The 17,888-nt window shown below is 47.6% G+C and overlaps 3 protein-coding genes across 12 annotated transcripts; all 3 read right to left on the reverse strand.

Annotated features, from left to right (window-relative positions):
• Window positions 1-743: 743 nt before the first annotated feature.
• Window positions 744-3,938, reverse strand: LOC112894765 (histone deacetylase HDT2-like). Its single transcript, XM_025962572.1, has 10 exons — window positions 3,786-3,938; window positions 2,959-3,026; window positions 2,657-2,865; window positions 2,539-2,567; window positions 2,396-2,452; window positions 2,019-2,173; window positions 1,622-1,678; window positions 1,444-1,540; window positions 1,214-1,348; window positions 744-1,125 (listed from the first exon to the last, which is right to left on the reverse strand). The coding sequence occupies exons 1-10, from the start codon at window positions 3,811-3,813 to the stop codon at window positions 1,079-1,081; spliced, it is 882 nt and encodes a 293-aa protein (XP_025818357.1). The 5' UTR covers window positions 3,814-3,938; the 3' UTR covers window positions 744-1,078.
• Window positions 3,939-6,798: 2,860 nt separating this feature from the next.
• On the reverse strand, window positions 6,799-10,338 carry LOC112893323 (pentatricopeptide repeat-containing protein At2g36240). 7 transcript variants are annotated; one of them, XM_025960585.1, is made up of 5 exons: window positions 8,552-10,338; window positions 8,213-8,310; window positions 7,877-7,942; window positions 7,292-7,779; window positions 6,799-7,216 (listed from the first exon to the last, which is right to left on the reverse strand). In XM_025960585.1, exon 1 carries the CDS (start codon window positions 10,206-10,208, stop codon window positions 8,688-8,690), a length of 1,521 nt encoding a protein of 506 aa, XP_025816370.1. In that variant the 5' UTR covers window positions 10,209-10,338; the 3' UTR covers window positions 6,799-7,216; window positions 7,292-7,779; window positions 7,877-7,942; window positions 8,213-8,310; window positions 8,552-8,687. The 7 variants fall into 7 exon arrangements, with proteins under 7 accessions (XP_025816370.1, XP_025816371.1, XP_025816369.1 ...); XM_025960586.1 differs by lacking the exon at window positions 7,877-7,942; XM_025960584.1 differs by having other exon boundaries at window positions 7,292-7,942.
• Window positions 10,339-10,388: 50 nt separating this feature from the next.
• On the reverse strand, window positions 10,389-15,669 carry LOC112893322 (integrator complex subunit 9 homolog). Of its 4 annotated transcripts, none has more exons than XM_025960576.1 (12): window positions 15,416-15,669; window positions 14,892-14,972; window positions 14,512-14,817; window positions 13,862-14,076; window positions 12,686-13,030; window positions 12,376-12,586; window positions 11,856-11,948; window positions 11,691-11,782; window positions 11,386-11,503; window positions 11,210-11,295; window positions 11,080-11,131; window positions 10,389-10,991 (listed from the first exon to the last, which is right to left on the reverse strand). In XM_025960576.1, the coding sequence occupies exons 2-12, from the start codon at window positions 14,898-14,900 to the stop codon at window positions 10,491-10,493; spliced, it is 2,028 nt and encodes a 675-aa protein (XP_025816361.1). In that variant the 5' UTR covers window positions 14,901-14,972; window positions 15,416-15,669; the 3' UTR covers window positions 10,389-10,490. The 4 variants fall into 4 exon arrangements, with proteins under 4 accessions (XP_025816361.1, XP_025816360.1, XP_025816362.1 ...); XM_025960575.1 differs by having other exon boundaries at window positions 10,491-10,991; window positions 14,892-14,949; XM_025960577.1 differs by having other exon boundaries at window positions 10,491-10,991; window positions 12,686-12,820.
• Window positions 15,670-17,888: the final 2,219 nt, after the last annotated feature.

Consider the following 17,888-nt stretch of genomic DNA (forward strand, 5'->3'; position numbering starts at 1 on the left):
TACACTTATTTCTTTCTTTTGTGGAAGATTTACTCTTTCTAGCTGTCTTAAAAAGTTGACGCAATTACTCCTGTTTTTATTTACATATCGTATTAGGTTCGTTCTAAGTCAAAATTAGCTAATCTTGATCAAGTCTATAGAAAAATATAGCAACAACTATACTATCCAACATATGCATTACTAACGTGTACTTCATGGTGGATTCAATGGAACAAATTTGGTATTATAAATGTTATTATCTTTTTCTATAAATTTGGTCAAAGTTGGTCAACTATATAATCCAACATATGCACTACCAATATATACTTCATGATGGATTCAATGAAACAAATTTGGTATTATAACTATTATTATCTTTTTTTATAAATTTGGTCAAAGTTGGTCAAGTTTGCCTTAGGACAACATATGCACTACTAATGTATATTTCATGGTGGATTCAATGAAACAAATTTGGTATTATTATCTTTTTCTATAAATTTGGTCAAAGTTGGTCAAGTTTAACTTAAGACAAACCTAATATGGCATATGACATATAAATAGAAACAGAAGCTTCCAAGAAAATTCACGAGGGTCATCAGTTCGTCACCAGTTGTGCAAGCGTTCCGCACTGCGTTCATTTGAAAAAAATGCAAGTGAAACCCTTCATGCGGCTTCCCTTGGTTCTAATAGTAGAAAACCGTTCAATATGTAGAGTACGCCTCAGTATGCTACTGCGAACAAGGTGCAACAGCGTATCATTCTGATTGTTCAAAACCAGCTTTCATACTCCAATCTACAGAAAATCTGAGCCCTCGCAGATAGAACAGCTCTGTAACATTACACAAAGTTCCATAATATCAATAAGCTCTCATTCTCCTAGAATTCTCATCGGCCAATCTACAAAACTGAGCCTTGGCAGACAGAACAGCACCGTAACATTGCACTAACAAGTTCCAAAGGATTGACATATGTTCTGATGCTGCCTTCGCAGTCTACGCAAGTGACAGAACTTTGCATCGCTATCCAGTCCCACAATTCAGTTACCTAACACCAACCTTTAACACCCAGTCCATGAAATGCTTTAGGTCACTTACGGGCATTATGCTTCACCTTGCAGTGAGTATCCAGACCGAGGAGTTGAAAGCCCTGAACAAAAGCGAAAAGTCCAATGTGTGAGAATACATGACAGCATTTAGATGGGAGAAGATTCGGATATAGAGCGTTGATATATTACTTGCTGCACGACTTGCATGAATAGCCAGTGGCTCGCTTAGAGCTGTCGATGATGAAGGTGTCTTCTTCACTTGCTTTGATGATGGATACGGGGTTGCAACATGGACATAGCCACTTCTGTTGGTACTGCCACTGCCTGCATCATAGTTCACCAGGAAGTAAAGTTTCCGTGGGATAAAAAAAACAACCAGAAGCTAAACAAATTTACAATTAAAAGTAACATATTCTAACCAGTTTTGTTGCCCATAGAAGGTGTTGCGATCTTTGCCTTCTTCTCTACTGGTGTCCTCAAGGGTGTTTCTGCTGGCCTAATCTTGCCTGTAGCATTCTGCATTAAAGCTCAGGTTTGGGATATCATACAAAATAAGGAGGATGTAAAAATAACAGGCCAGCTTGAACAATCTCACACCTTCAGAGCTTCACCAACTTCATCTGAACTCTCGCTACCATCCTGATCATTGGAATCCTGAGCATGAACCATGTCACGGAAAAGAACAATACGGTCAGAGACTCAGAGTACAAGTGATATCTATACTAGTAGAAATGTACTGCATTGCACGCGGACAAGAACAAGCATCAGGTAATCGATGCAAAACCCAAAATAGTAGTAGCATAATAAACACAGGGAAAACGCATGATCATATATACATAAGAAATTTAGTCAATAATGCACGATTATCTAGGTTAACTTACACTTGGCTATTCCCTGAGTCTGTTTACTGGTATCTCAAAAAATAATCTAAACAATCAGAAACTAAAACATCAAGGAAATAATAGTTCAGATATGATTCATCGCGTATACAAACCTCATCATCACCAGATTCAACCTCTGCAGAATCAACAGCGTTTTCATCACTGTCATCATCGTCAGCGCCACCAACATCACAGGCATTTTTTAGTTTACAGAACTGAGTAGCAGCAGGCTTCTCTGCACCATTTTCAGTTTCTTTGCTTTTATCATCTGAAGGTAAACAATGTAAAGCAAGTGACTGCTTTGGGATCCCATTAGCTATTTTAGCAAATTCTGGCACACGGACAGAGAGGATAATAGATAAATAGCACCATAAACTAAACATGTACATGTATGCCTTATCAAAGTTGGATCAGCCTAATATACTCAAGAGAAGCAAAGCAGCAGCCTTGACTCTTAAACAAAACTTGTAATGTAGAACAAAGGATATACCATCTGCATTGGGATATAGTGGAATAGCCAATGGAACCTCCTCATCAGAGTCATCATCTGAAACATCAATCGCGATGCAACTTATGCGAAGTGATGAGGAAAAACATCAGGGAAGTCCAATACTAAAAGAACAAGAGCATTACCTTCGTCAGTACTAGTGTCTGAATAAGATGTGGACAAAGGCACAGCACATAGTTAAGGAACAAAACATTGTTCTAGAGCTTCTTGCCAAACATTGAAAAATGTAAAATGAAAGGATATTTTATCTTGTGCTCCCTAAATGTGAAACCAAGAGCAGAGATGTTGCTTGTTTTTGAGCTGTGCAGTAACTCAAACTCCTTCTCAAATACCAAACCAATTTTACACTGAGGGTATTTGTCAACCGACAGTGTGCCAATTGGAATTCTATTTCCATCAACTTTCACAAAAACTCTGACATCCTCATTCCCCTTGTCATCCTGCAGTGCTATCTGGAAATACGAACAACTGAACCGTAAACGGACAGGATCCAACTCAAATAAGTGAAAAGATGACCAAATATTAAAAAATCTCATAAAGCAGACCTGTGAAATATGACAATACAACTCTCCTGGGTTACACTTCACTGTCTCACCAGGTCTCACTAGAACTCCTGGAAATGTTAGAATAGCTTTTAGTAGCCATAAGTAAGATAAACTATGGATGCACAAATTACAGAGAAATTTCTTGGGGCACAGAAGCCATTGGCAGTGCCAAACTGTCAACTTCCAATTAGAAACTCAAAGGATACAAGATCACGATAAGAATGTAGCCGCAGGTTCCAATTAAGGGCATCGAAGAAATTGTAATGCACCATGTGACTGTAGCATCATCATTCAAACTTGATCAGAAGGTTCCACAGTTCCTGCAAACCTTTAAAAACTAGACTTATCACTTATCTCCCTCAACTGTTTCACTCAGGGAGAGTCGTATTTACCATTTTCCAGGACTGATTGAGCAAAACATCACCTAACCAACAATTTTATGGAACAGAACCACACAATCGCAAAATCCAGGAAATTTACTGAAGGAGTAATACATATTCAAGAGCTACTGTCTCATTAGTAGCAGACAGTTCGTATACTAACCTGAACCAGACTCACACAATCAGTCAAGAACCAATTAATCGACAACCAAGACAAACAAAACAAACGAAAAATCGTACAACGGCCACCTAAGAACCCTAAGGGTTGGACTGGTTGATTATAAATCTATCTCACTGTGTCTCAATTGGATCCAGCATCTCCAATACCAGCAAACGAAGTAGCAAACAACGAGATAGGGGGGCGATTCACCCTAATAACCACTTAACCAGGCATGATCGAAGTAAAAGAACAAAAACGGAAGGAAAATCGCAGGAAACGGTACGCACCCCAGTGCCGACGTCTTGCAATATCCATGGCTCGTGGAGGAGGAACGCCACGCCGCCGAATCCCTGGTGGCTTCTCTCCGCCCCGCTGCTTCTGGAGGGGAGAGGGTTTTGGGGAGCGGCAGCTTGGAGTGGAGTAGGGGCAAGAAGGGAAGAGAAAAGAGAGACGAGTGGGAAGGAATGCGTAGCAGACTGCGAGTCTGGGGGAGACTGGGACTGCGAATTCTGTTTTGGCCCAGTGGGCTCGCATCGTTTTCTTGGAGTCCGTAATGGGCTGGGTACGCGGGCGCTTTCCGACCCATAACATGCCATCCCATACTTGTGCGATGTCCCAAAACGAAAAAAGGCTTGTGTGATCGCACAAAGTGTGGGAAGAAAACATTTCAAAAAAAAAAGTGTGGGAAGAAAAAGGGAGGTGAGGAAGAAAGTCTGTGTGGACCGTGGGCCATTAGTCTAGTGGGCTTGCATCGTAGGGTGGCCTCCATGGGCTGTACATGTGTGCAGTTTTACGGCCCATATGGGTTTCCCCGGCAGCAGCATAGCATAATCCAAAATTTCAAACAATACATCGCGTACAGAAACAGAACCTTGCATCCCAAAAACCAAGGAACACAGCCTTAGCTGGCAAGCAAGATTGTGAAGAAACGGCATCAAAACATCATAAAAGCAGCAAGATTTCCATGGCTCACGGCGATTCCACCACCGTCGACAGAAAGCGCTTTTGGAGAAGATGTTTGCAGCCGTTTTTGGTTGCAAGCAGAGTGCTCTGATGGAGCAAGGTTTTCAGCGGTGGCAAGGAAGCCCTCCTGCCAAGCCAACCGAAATTCCTGGCTACTGGTGATACTATGCTACGACTACGAGTATAACAACTAAGCAGCAGAGGCATGGCTAAGTTGCTTGCCCCGGTTACAAATCAAATGATTCCTTGCTTGCCCCCCTTTCCCTCCAAAATTCTCACTCCGAACCCCACCCCTTCTTCTTCTAAGTGCCAAGTGCTAGCTAGCACAACGCCACTCACCAATCTCCACTTCCTTGCTTCGCTCCAGTCACATACCACCTGCTGCATCGCTTGATCGGTTGGTTTCCCTTGGCCCCTGCCCTTCGCCGAGACATGAGCAAACAGCCGGTGTCGCCGGAGGGAGGCGGCGGCGTGCCGCTGACTCCGAGCCGCGCTCGCGGCGCCGATGCGGCGCCGTCTCCGCCGGGCACCGGCCGCACCCTCAAGGCGAGCGTGCAGGGCGAGGGACAGGCTGCGGCGGGGTCGTCGCTGCGCAACGGTGCAGGGACCAGTGCGGCCATGGCAGCCCACGGGGGCGACGGGCGCCGCGTGACCCTCCTGGTGCCGCCGCAGGACGGAGGCCAGCCGCAGCAGGTGGCGCAGTACCCGCGCGAGGGACGCAACGGGGCTGCTCCTCAGCCGGCGGCAGGACGCCCCAGGCCGTCCTATGTGCCGCCGTCGCAGAGGCGGCGAGAGCAGCCGCCGCCGGCCTATGGACCGTACCCGCAGGGAGGCGTCCCTCAAGAACGGCAGCAGGCGATGCCGCCGCCACCGGGAGGCGCACCGCCACCCGTGACTGGGAGCGGTCTCGCCATTCCGGGAGGAGCTGCACCGCCACCTGCAGGAGCTGCGCCGCCGCGCCGGAAGCGTTTCGGAATGGCCACGACCACTTGGGCTACGGACGTGCCGGACCCGTCAGACGCGCGCCAGCATCGTCGTCCACATAAGCCGCACGCACCTGGAGACGAAGAAGCTGCTCCGCCAGGTAGCCTCGCCACACCTGGAGGAGCGGCACCGCCACCTGGAGGAGCCGCCCCGCCGCGCCGGCCGAAACGTTTCGGAATCCCCAAGACTACTTGGGCTTCGGACCTGCCGGCGGACTCGTCGGATGCGCGCCCTCCTCGTCCACGTCAGCACACACCTGCTAGAGCTGGACTTGGAGACGAAGCAGCACCTCCACACGGGGGCAGCCCCACCGCACCGGAAGGGCCACGCAGGTTCGGGCTCCCCACCGCAAAGACTATCGAGCGCGTCGGCACGCTCGAGACAGGATACGGCACGGAGGCGCCGGCGCCGGCGGACTCCCGCCTGCCGCCGCCGGTGCCGCCGCCGCACGCGCATGACGCGCGTCCCCAACAGCCGACGCCACCGTACCAGCCACCACCGTACGGCAAGAAGTGGCAGGAGTCACCGATGCTCCCCACGGAGAGGAGGAGGAAGAAGGAGAATTCGAAGAAGCCGCTGGCGATCCTCTTCACCCTGTGCTGCATCCTCTTCTGGCTTCTGGTGGTCTGCATCGGCCTCGCCATCCTGGTGATCTACCTCCTCTACCACCCGAAGCCGCCGCGGCTGCACGTGAGCACGGCGACCCTGAACGCCGGGTACATCGACGAGCTCCCGCCGCCCCACCTCGGCCAGGCGCTCAACTCCGACCTCTACGTGCTCGCCGCCATCTACAACCCCAACACCAAGATCGACGTGGTGCTGCACTACATGCAGTTCGACCTCTACTTCCAGGGCCACCTGATCGGCACGCAGGCGGTGTGGCCGCCGCTGTACGAGAGGCCCGGCGACTCCGCGCTTCGGACCGTGCACCTGGTGGTGAGCGAGGTGATGATGCGGCCGGAGGACGCCGAGGTGTGGAAGAACGTCACGGCCAGCGGCGGCCTCGTGCAGATGCAGCTCGAGGGCAGGTTCTACGTCCAGCTCAACTTCGGGCGATGGCTCCCGTTCAGGTACATGGTGAAGCCGAGCTGCGCGCTCTGGCTCGACCCGCCGCCGGCGGGCGCGCTGCGCAGGGCGCGGTGCCGGCAATGATTTCTCCGCTTCCATTCGAATGCATCTGATTGGTTGCTTCGCGTATGGTGGTTTCAGTTCAGAGCTATAAGAACGAATTCGTGTATTTTGGATTTTAGTTATTTTTTGGCTGGAAAACATTTAATCAGGTTCTTGCATTGTTTTTTTTGTAAATCGAATGGAATCAGGGATCGAGCCAGTGACAATTCTGTCTAGAAATTTAATCAAGGCAGCAGGTTGGACACTGATCGTCTGATCGAATGATCGTGTATTGTCAGTTCGTGTTTGTCCATGCCTTCAATGCAGAGGAGATGCTTTGTGAAGTGAAGCGCGCCAGAGAGAGGACCCCACAGATTGCTCCATTGCTTCTCGATTTGCCAAACTGAGAGATACCTCACTTGTCCCTCCAGACACGCACAAAGTCCTGTACAACCTTGCGCTCTTTCGCCTTGACCACCGGCACCGACCGCCCTACTCTGTGGCCGCCATGCCAAGTTGCCAACCATGTCGCAACTGCAACACCCTCTCCGGCAGGGCCAAGCAACCAGCTGGTCTCGCGGCCGCCATCCACACGCATGGAAGCGTCCGCTGGACAGCACCCGCCGGCCGGCGACGCACAGAAGCATAGTGGATATGGTCACTACAGAAACCAATGGCATATCAGTAATGTCTGGACTAACAATGTGAATAATAAAAAAAATAAATCTGCATGTACCTTAAGAGAGACTGACGCTGCTGAAGGAGATGAACATCTATACAAGTTTCTACACTGTTGAGATTCGTGGCAGTGGAACTGTATTGTCATGGTGGTCAATAAAGATAAGATGACCACTGCTTAGTGGAGATTGGGAAATAGTATCGACGGGTAGCTGGTTGCTGACAAGCTTTGCATGTAATTTTCCATCAAACATTAGTTCCTTTGAATCCCCAATTAGAAAGTAGACAGAAGAGAAACCTTAGACCGTCTGATCCAAATGGAAGCATTGCATTGCCTCCTGCAAACCTTGAGAAGATTGTCTTCCCATGTCAACACGTTCCCCGAAAAATATTTTCTTCATCATTTTCCAAACATTCGCATATCCCCCATCCTAGGCATTATGACCAATTGACGACTGGAAGACAAGTTACTTCCAAAGCAGCCACGCTACAATTGTTCCTATATCTGTTTCTTTGGAAGCAGTCACACCAGAGCCATCTCTATATCTGCAGTCTCAAAATATGATAACACTCCGACTGAAACATTTGGCAGCGTTAAAATATCCAGAGACTGCATATATGAAAGGAGGGGATAGGAAGAGACCATCATAATGAGGTTATTGAACTTCCACATTACTAATATCTTCCTTCTGTGTACAGTGTACTGCCTCTGAATATCATTAACCCCAAATTTGTGGATATCAGCCCGACATGATATTTGGGGACACTGGGCATAAAAAATATAACACTAAGATAGCTCATTAAGATGATAATATACAAGCCTAGTGTCCTACCTTTGCACTATCTAATTTAGGCCAAACAGAACTCGGAACAAAGCAACGTCAGTGTTAATATAGCGAGAAGACATATATATACCTATCTACAAAAATTGAAATCTCCAATATAATGAGGCATTTTCTATCTATACAGTGATACAGACCTTAGCAACGATTGGTTTGGCAAGATGTCAGAAAAATGCTACCCCAAATCAAATAGATGGGCCTGGTGTCCAAGCAAGGGGGCCTTCAAAATTCAAATCTGGCAAGTGAAGGATGTATCATAAATTAGTCTCCGAAGTACCATGTTGGAAGCTCGAAAATTTCAATATGAGACCTTCTCATAGCATAGAAGGGCTGGAACTCTAACTGTTGTTAATATCACTGAAGATAGACAAAGCAGGCAACATGGTGTTTATATGGAGCAAAAAAAAAAAGAAGTTTGTACAGGCAATGCAATGAAACGAGTTATGTGCAATTGAAGAACATATTCAGAACAATACCTCATTTCAAGCTTCCCATTTTGTGTCCTTGCAGTTATGCACACCACTGGCTCATCAGGCATCTCTACCTAGTCTCAATCTCTCTCTCTCTCTCTCTCTCTCTCTCTCTCTCTCTCTCTCAGCCAGGGACATACTTTCAGTCTGGTGCTTTCACATCCCCTGAGAAATTCTCTTGTATCCTCAAAGATCTTCCCTTACGTAAGCCATCAAGAAGCCTATTATAAGAGGCAATGTTTGGTATAAATCCTGAATCAAGCATTTCATCCAACACAGCCTCCCCTTCCTTCCTTCTCCCCTGCCTTCCAAATCCTTGCACCAGCACACGATAGGTTTCACTATCAGCCTCAAAACCCTTCTCCTTAGCGAGCACCCTAAGCTGGTTTGCATCAGCTGTCCTCCCTTCTTCACAAAGTGCCTCAAAGATGCAGTTACAAGAAATTGTATCTGGAACAATTCCCTGATCAACCATTCTCCGCATCAACTGGCAAACCTTATCTAGCCTCCCAGCCTTCATCAGGCTCTCCAAAACAGTAACGCCAGCAGGCACGCTGAGACAGCATTTCATATTCCTCTCCAATACCATGTCCACCACTTCTACTGCTTTGTCGATCTTCCCCACACTGCACAGAGCCTCAACTAGTTCAAAGCAATCAAATCCTTCTGGCACCACCCCATCCCCAAAAAACTCAACGAACACCTCAGCCGCCTTTACAGCCTCGCCACCACGGCACAAGCCACCGATGAAAATCTCCATGGACACAACCGACAGCCCGACCCCAAGCTCAAGCATCTCGCGTGCGACCTTGATTCCCTCCTTGTACCTGCCTTCTCTGATGAACCCGCGCATGAGTGTGTTGAAACTAACGCCCGTCGGTGCGCAGCTCCGGCGCTGCATCTCTCCAAACCACCGCATGGCGCTGTTGACGCCTTCCGCGCGGCAGGAGCTGTTGATGAGTATATTGAAGGTGTAGGCATCCGGGGCGACGCGGTAGACGGAGGCCATCTCGCCGTAGAAGCGGATGGCATCGTCGTGGCGGTGGAGGCGGGAGAGGGCGTGGAGGATGATATTGTAGAACTCGGCGGGAAGTGGGGAGTCAGCGGCGCGGCGGAGGGATGCGAGGGCATCGGACGCGGCGGGGATGTCGCCGGAGGCGGCGAAGGCGACGATGGCCTTGCGGAACGTGGGGAGGAGCTCCGGGCATGCGAAGATGGAGTCGTCGGCGCAGGGGCAGGGGCGGGCGAGAACGAGCTCGAGGAGGCGCCGGAGAGAGGGTAGGCGGCGCGAGGCCGCAAGGCGAGCGGCGAGGAGCGAGGTCAGGCCGTGGTCGGGGCGGAACGCGGGGGACGCGTCCGCGGCGGCCAGGAGGATGTGGAGGTCGAGCGCCGCGAGTCGCGGGTGGTGACGCGCTCGGCGGAGGAGACGCAGGAGCGAGGCGGGGGAGGAGGCGTGCGCGGAGGGGAGCGTCGGGAGCGGGCTCGGCGGCGAAAGGTGGGAGACGGCGAGCGGGAGGACGGGCAGGGTGGGGTCGAGTGGGATGGATGAGGAGGTGATGGAGGGTTCAGTGAGTTCCGGCGCTTCGGCCTCCGGGGAGATGAGGCGCTGATGCCTGGAGATCAGCGAGGGCAGCTTCCGCGAGAGGCGGCGGGAGGCAGCCATCGCCGGAACCGAGAGGGAAAGGTTTGCCTTGACCGGCCATTGAGGTGAAGAAGAGGGGATTCAGTGAGGTGGCCGAGATGTGTCAAGGAGATGGGCTAACCGGCCCAGCAGTGGAAGTAGCTTTCACTAGTCCATGGGCCCAGAAATAAGTTCCAACTAGAGACTTGAATTGTATGGATGTAGACTGGATCACTGAACCTTTTCAGGTACATTTCAGAGGCCACTTCGTGGCAATTCACATACAGTCTCACGACAAACAACAATTACACATGAATTATGCAGTCAGATCCCATTGCAAACGCTGCTAAGTGCATCGTAAATATGCTTGGATGTTCTCTCATCATCACAGTATATAACCGTCCTATCAGATGTTATCTTCACTAGAGCATATCCTGGACTCGTAATCAGAACAGAGCGTTCACCTGCAGACTTATCATCTGCAGCAAACGAACATACCATCCCCTTTTCTTGTAGTGCTGGTAACAAGCGATCTGGATCAACAGCGTCCCGTTGTAGCAAGTGCCGCTTTGATTGATCCGATTGCTTCTCTGCAGCAGCCAGCTGGTACTGTCCACTGCTTACAAACAGCTTTGTTCTCAATCTCGCCACTGCAGTGGTCTCGTTTAGTTGCCTAGGCTGCAATCCCAAGGCAACATCAGTTGCCAAGTGCACCTCAAAATCTTCCTGTAAATTTGGGAGCTCGATGGTTTTGCCCTTGGAGTAATACAAGAATGACCATGGCCTCTCCTTTGATGAATATCGTGACTTAAGACCTTCAGGAAGCTGCATAATAAAGTAGACCGTAAGGAATCGACTGACAGCTTGTGAAAAGGTAGCTCTACTTGATAATGAGGAAACAAGAACTAAATACCATTACAAACTTCGGTTTGAGCACTCCCAGTAAAGTATCAATTTTTGCTGCCCTGTAAACAAAAAAGTTGAGTTCTTATACTCTAGGATACGACATATCAGAAACACAACCTTTTGAAGTTCCAACATACCTTACTCCAGAAAGGAAAGAACACTCAAGGACTCTAATTGCCATGGGCATGAAAGGCTTAAGACTCAACTCAGCATCATTCCCTTGCTGCAAATAAATATTTATGTACTTTAGCAACACAACAACAGGTCAGTAATACTACATGTTAGGTTCAGCAAAAGGGTTGACAGTCTTTACCTCCAAAACAAGAAGGCACCGTCTGTCTGCACGCCAGCGACGAAGCAAGTGTACAGCCGGGCCAAGCCTAAGGCTCCAGTGTGGGCAAAGCACAATACAAGGCTCCTTCCATGCTGCCCTGTCATGATTATAGTGTTGTCACACAGCAGAACCAATGGAGGAAACAATATAGTATAAAACAGTTACTGAAGTATAAGTGAGCTCATATGGATGCATAAGTGAGCTCATATGCTCAATAAAGTTAAGATCAAAGCCTTTTAGTCTTTTACATGATAGCTGCGATTCACTATTTATAAAATTCTTACAGCAGGCCCTTTGAGTGTAAATGGGGGAACAGATATAATTTCCCCTCCTTCAAAAGCTCCACATGGCCAAATAGTGCCTCGCCAGAGAATAACTGCAGCATAACCAGCAATGAAGTGAGAACATTTTACTTTCATGCTCCAAGACTCATGAGTCAAAAGTGAAACCTTCTCTTGGCGTGACTTGCATAGCCATTCAGGCAAGGCATTGGTAAAGGCAATTACTTCTGCTGCTGTTTCAGAAATCATAAATATGGGTACCTGACTCAAACAAGAACAATCATCAGACAAAAGGCAAGAAAAAGAATAATGTTAGAAAGAGTGGGCATTACTGCAGAACATTGACACAATATTCACATTTAATGGTGTAGAATTCAATAAAGGGTAGACAAGTAGTGCTATGTCAAATACTAAATTAGCCATTACTTATGAGTGAAGAACTTAAGATTCTTGAATCATATGCATAGTTAAACATCCCTAAACACTAGAATTGACATATTGGCATCAAGGCCCATTTTAGAAAAACATGGCACACCATAAGTAGAGAACTAGTGACACAGGACAGTATTGACGTGAATGCTAGCCAGCTACATGAACCTTGGGAGCTGAGACTCACATGCAGAATTAATTAAATGCTACAATATTCTAGAATGGAAATCCACTATATGATTACAAGGGACACAATTACCTTGATGCTGGAAGAATGTAGAGTTTCTGATATAAGCTCCAGAAGTAAAAGAATAACACCAAGGCGGCCTATTGGTATTAGAACAGAGCCTCCAGATTTTATTGCACTGATGATACATGAGCATATAAAGCTGATTCTTTCAATCTCCTCCGTGATGTCATCACTGTTGCACAGGAATAGGATCTTTTCATCCGCATCAGCACCATCATCCCTGGAAGATTTTAAGTTTAGCATTTCAACCAAAGAAAGCATTGAAGGTTATAACTACACATGTATTTCAGGCAAAACAGAAGTGCAAAAACTAGCATACCTCAACACTGAGTGGCGACATAACAGAGAGTCTGTTTCATCCATTGCATTCTCATCCAGTTTCTCATTATCCTCATCCATGTCGTTCAAGGATGAGAGATCCGAAAACAAAATCACATCGTTTTCCTTCACAGAGCTGTAATCAAAATCTAATGCATGAGCCGACACAAATACTGAACTTGGCAGGTAGGTTATACTAGCTCTTGGACCTTTTATTGTCCAGACAGAGTTGCCAAGTTCCAGGCCTGAACTAGAGGCTTTCAGCATAAATATGCCATTGAAGCAAACCTCCTCCCCGTATTTAACAGGCTGTATTGCCTGCATGCATTCTTCTATGTTTCCTGGACTGCCAAGTAGATGCAATCCAATTAAAGTCAACCAAAACCATGATAACAAAACAGTGATATGAATTAGTGCTGGCATCGTCATAGTGAATCTAATAGAATATTCTTGCAGGAGGAAAGCATCTACATTGCAGCAAAGACACTAGCAAAATGCAGATACCTAAGTGGCGAAAAAAAACAATATTAAGATCGACTAGGGGTGTAAATATAAACAGTTAAAAAGGTGATATCAGATTCACACATTGATTGAGTTCAAGTGACACTTGAATTAAAAAACATGAATCAGGTGTTACTAACTTACCATATAAATCAAATCAAACTTTGGTATCTATCAATATTTAAGTATTGTCTCCCATATTTTGGTGTGAATTTGAGTATATGGACATGCCATGAATCAAATGTATATTTGAAGAAAAAGAAGTTCACTTTTGAATGATCGTTTACCATGGATTGCATATAATTTCACTGTTTACTATTATTATTTCACTAAAATCAAGTTGTGATATGGGTTGGATATTACACTCAGATCAGGGTTTAGATTCACATATTACAGACAAAATTATTGCTGAACGACAAAATTCCTTACCAACTCATGTCCTATTAGATTCAGCTGATTTGATGATTGGATATTATTCGCTCCTATTATACTCCCTAGGACTAACAAACTTTAATTAGTCCATTAGAGCTATATTCCTATATCAAAGGTTAAGGACTATATTCCTATATCAAAGGTTAAGGACAAAAGTGCACTATATCAGGCTTTCTAACATACAAATTATTCTGCAGGAAGAAAAACCATAGATGCACAGTTTAGAAGGCACTCTATAACGCACCTGTATAGAGGCATCAGCGAAATTAAGCCATTTCCCTCGTCTTCAGTCACTGCCTTTTGCAACAGTGACGGGAATTCATTGAGTTTCTCCCCTTCCATCCACTTGGGTAACCCATCTGTATCTGGCCCATAGTACCTTACAAACTCGCGGTGCATCTCCACCAGCTCCCCCATCATTAGCTTTCCAATCCTTGCTGCTACCTCTGTTACATAAACCTACCCATACAGAACAATCAACAACAGCAAAATGATTAAGTTCTCACCTTGTAGAATATTTTACACCACACATCTAATCATACAGTAGAAACATGTTCTCGCTGTTATTGTATAAAAAAATGAGTCCAAATGTTCCCACCAATATATTTTATTTTGTACCTTATTGCCTAGTACACAGTGCCTACCTATGAAGGGTATCAATTTGCAATGTAGTGAGTAGTGATGGCCAGGCCAAAGAGCATGTCCTTTGTATTTCTGCAGGAGTGAGGTATTTTTCATTATCGTGAAATAACAAACAAAACTTCATAGCTATTAGCTAAACTAACAGCCAGAAAATTCAAGGGCTAACTAAACAATTGAGCAACAGCCGAAACAACAAACTACAGTATGCTACGCAATGAGAGTAAGCAGCAGCAGCAGCAGCAGGGCATGCACCTTGGTGTTCGCGAATCCGGGAAGCCGGGTGAGGAAGGGGAGTCCCAGCATCCCCGTCGCGGAGGACACGAGCACGGCGTCCACGCCGCCTGCTTTCGCAGCGGCCGCCGCCGTTGGCGACCAGTAGCGCGGCACGGCGCGGATGAGGCCCGCCTCACCACCGGTGAGGGGTACCGGGGCGAAGGCCGCGAGGGCAGAGAGGTCGATGGGGCAGTCGAGGAGGAAGCGGAGCCCCTCCATCTCCAGGAGATGGCTCGCCGGCGAGTGGTAGCTACGGCCGCCACCGCCGCTGATGGACAGGCAGGTCTGCGAGGATGCGCACATTAGGGTCAGAGTCTGAACATTTGGCCTGAGACTCTGAGAGAAAGCTTGGTGCTTACCAGCTTCATGGCGGCTTCGAATCTCGGCGACGGCTGACCTCCCCTCAGCTGGCTGACCCAGGAATTGAAACTAGGGTAGTCCTGGCAAAAAAATTCAAAGCGCAATCCGGTATAATCTAATAGCACTTTGGCAATGATATGGTATATAATGATCAAATTTACAATAACATAAACAAAAAGATCCCATGATACGTTCAATTCAACAAATTAGTTCAGAACTCGAATAATTTACAACATAAAAAGTTGCAACATCAATAAGATCTTACATAAATAGAAGATTACAATACTAGTCTAGTCTAATGCTTTTGCTTTACACTTCCTCATGGCCATGAAAGTGTGAATTATGTCATCCTCACTTATATTAGAGAAAATGTCACGCTCAATAAAAGTGAAGAGCCTTCCATTCTTCATGACTCAAGTGCAATGTTTTTGAAAAAGTAGAGCAATGTTTCCATTAATTGAGGCTGAGATGAAATCACAGGATCGTCGTCTCGTGGAATAGAGTGAGAGAAAGAAGTACTGACCAGTGAGGGGATTGCAAATTTGCAATTGGGCAATGGAGCTGGGCAGCTAGCTGCCTAGCTGCTGCAGCCGGGCGCCGGCTCGGAGCCTCGGATGGTCGGGGGCTCGTGGGGGCGGGCGGCCGCGCGGGTGCGCGCCGGCGCGGGAGGCGGCGCGCCGGGTTTGCCGCGCCGCGTGCCCGCGTACAGCGCCGGAGGGAGGCGCGCGCTCTCCCAGCAGGCAGGAGGGGCCGCGGGCGGCAGCCGGCAGCCGGCGGGAGGCGGGAGGCGCGGCCCTCGGGGTCGGGGAAGCCGGGGCGGTAGTGGAGAGTGGGAGAGGTGACCACCTCGCTTTTGGGCCGAGGGAGTTGTTGGGCCATTTGTCAAGTCTGGGTCTTAATTTTTAAGTACTAAAAGAACTTTGGGTTTGGGCCCGCCACTGGTGGCGAGTCGAACAAGTTGGTCGGTTCCAGCGGCGTGAACTGGGCCGGAATCCCGACACATCAAAAGGTCCCTGGGCCGTAAAAATCGTCAAAGGCCCATGCTTGTGATGTTCGGAGACGAGGCCTATCTTTGCGCAGAAGGCCTAAACCAAAAAAACATTTATGAATACAAACCCGATTTCTCTAAAAGAAACATATCGGGCCTGTGGGGCTTTTTTGGTCAAATGGTCGATCTTACACGCATGACCCGTCAACGCGTAACTTCTTCGTGTATCTTCCGCTTAGACAACGGCAGCCTCAGATGCACGGTGGCTTTTGCGTTGACAAAGTCATCAGAATAATTAGGGATGAAAAGGATTCCATCACTTTCACATTCACATTCTAGAACAATATCGGTCGCCGTTAGGATCATGGGGATCGGTAGATGGAAAACCAGCACGCATTCCTGAGTGTTCGTGGCAATTCACTCCTCTCAGAAACTTCAACTTCAGAAGATAGATGCAGCATCGGCCGGAAAAAAACGACCTGCTGGGAACAGAAGAAAAAGACAGGTGGTCAAACGTTCTCGAAAGGATACAAAAGGTGTGTTTGCTTTCTAGCCCACGGCGCCGCACCGCACCAGCGGCGCGGGATGTGCGGCGCGGTGTGGCGCCGTACTCCAGAAACCAAACATCCTTTAAAGTCTAGTCAGATATAAGTACGTGATCAGATATCTCTCGAGTCCCGGCAGTTCCTGCACGCCGCAGCATCACCTTGCGTGCCCTGCCGCGCCTGCATCTCCACTCTCCACCACAGAACCAAGCGCGCCCCATGACGCCAGTCCACCATGTGAGGGTTGCGCGCAAGGTCACGTAACCCTGGCCCCCTGACGTGACGGAGGCGGCGTAAGCTCTTTTGGGGGGTTTCCTCGGAGCGATGCAGCTTCGCAACCACCTGCCCTTTGCCGAAAATCGGCCTGATCGGGGATAATTAAAAGGCACAAGGAGCAGACGGAGTTGATCCGTCAGCTGCCTGATTGAGTTCCACAGCTTCCGGGATCCTTCTCCAACTAACCAAAAATTATTAGACGCTTCCTGCCAACCACCAGGACTAGTAGCAATGCAATGAAATGAATGGATGGATTTATTGTTCAGATCAGAGTAGCTGCAGGTAATGAATGAAGGGAGCAGGAGACTAGTACGTAGGGCCGTGGTGAGGTCTTCGGTCAACCACGCTGTCGTGATCAGATCGACAGCGGCCGCGCCAACCTGCTGATGCGCAGGCGCAACGACGAGGAGCTGTGCGGATTACTTCTGAATGAACTAAGAAAATAGGGATTATATTGTGGAGGAAAATAGGGATAGTATTCATCCATATACACGATGACGCGTCGCGTTTTTGGTCCCACTACGTGACCGGACGACTCTGTGTGTATAGCACGTAGTATGTCTGTGTAATTGACGCGTAGTTGTCGAGAGGTTCCCTAGCCTTGAGCCTTGCTGCTGGTGACCGCTGGTCTAAATATAATGTACATACGAACGCGACACGGAGATGACGCAAGCACGTCTACGTATGCAGTAGGCCGTGACGTCCAAATGACCAAGCAGCATCTCTTCCACATCGGCTGAAGGACGATGCTACTTGTCGTTTCTTAACGTACTGATCCAAAGACGACTGACCCAGTTAAGGTCGTAGGAGTATATAATATAATACGGACTTATGATAGCTAGATAGACCCCTGCAGGAGACAAAGATTTTTTCTTTTTGTAAAAAAAATAAAGGAAGCGAACACTTGCTGACCTACCAGTACGCCAAATGCGCAGGCCTCATCAACAGTCGATACCAAACAGTCAGTAGCTTTGTGCAAGTCATTGTCTACTGACCCGTCCAATCCAAAATGCATGAGGGCCATTTTAGTTCGGTTAAAGTAAATTTTTTTGGAGTCTAACTAAGTCTACATGAAAATATATTAACATCAACAAGATGTATTTCATAGTGAATTTAATAAAATAATTCAATGCTATGTTCTTGGTAATTCACTGCTCGCAAAAACTTGAGAAGATACATGCAGCACG

The sequence above is a fragment of the Panicum hallii genome, chromosome 5 (genome assembly GCF_002211085.1).
Source record: "Panicum hallii strain FIL2 chromosome 5, PHallii_v3.1, whole genome shotgun sequence".
Taxonomy (NCBI): domain Eukaryota; kingdom Viridiplantae; phylum Streptophyta; class Magnoliopsida; order Poales; family Poaceae; genus Panicum; species Panicum hallii.

Excerpts from the sequence above, each read along its gene's own strand:
- LOC112894765 (XM_025962572.1), bottom strand. The coding sequence starts at position 3,813 with ATGGATATTGCAAGACGTCGGCACTGGG. Across the intron at positions 2,568-2,656 it reads TTTAGGGAGCACAAGATAAA|ATCTTATTCAGACACTAGTA; the intron begins ATATCCTTTCAT and ends GCCTTTGTCCAC. Across the intron at positions 1,541-1,621 it reads AAGTTGGTGAAGCTCTGAAG|AATGCTACAGGCAAGATTAG; the intron begins GTGTGAGATTGT and ends GCTTTAATGCAG.
- LOC112893323 (XM_025960586.1), bottom strand. The coding sequence starts at position 10,208 with ATGGCTGCCTCCCGCCGCCTCTCGCGGAAGCTGCCCTCGCTGATCTCC.
- LOC112893322 (XM_025960576.1), bottom strand. Across the intron at positions 13,031-13,861 it reads TCGCTGATGCCTCTATACAG|TCCAGGAAACATAGAAGAAT; the intron begins GTGCGTTATAGA and ends TCTACTTGGCAG. Across the intron at positions 11,132-11,209 it reads TCTTTCCTTTCTGGAGTAAG|GGCAGCAAAAATTGATACTT; the intron begins GTATGTTGGAAC and ends TTTTGTTTACAG.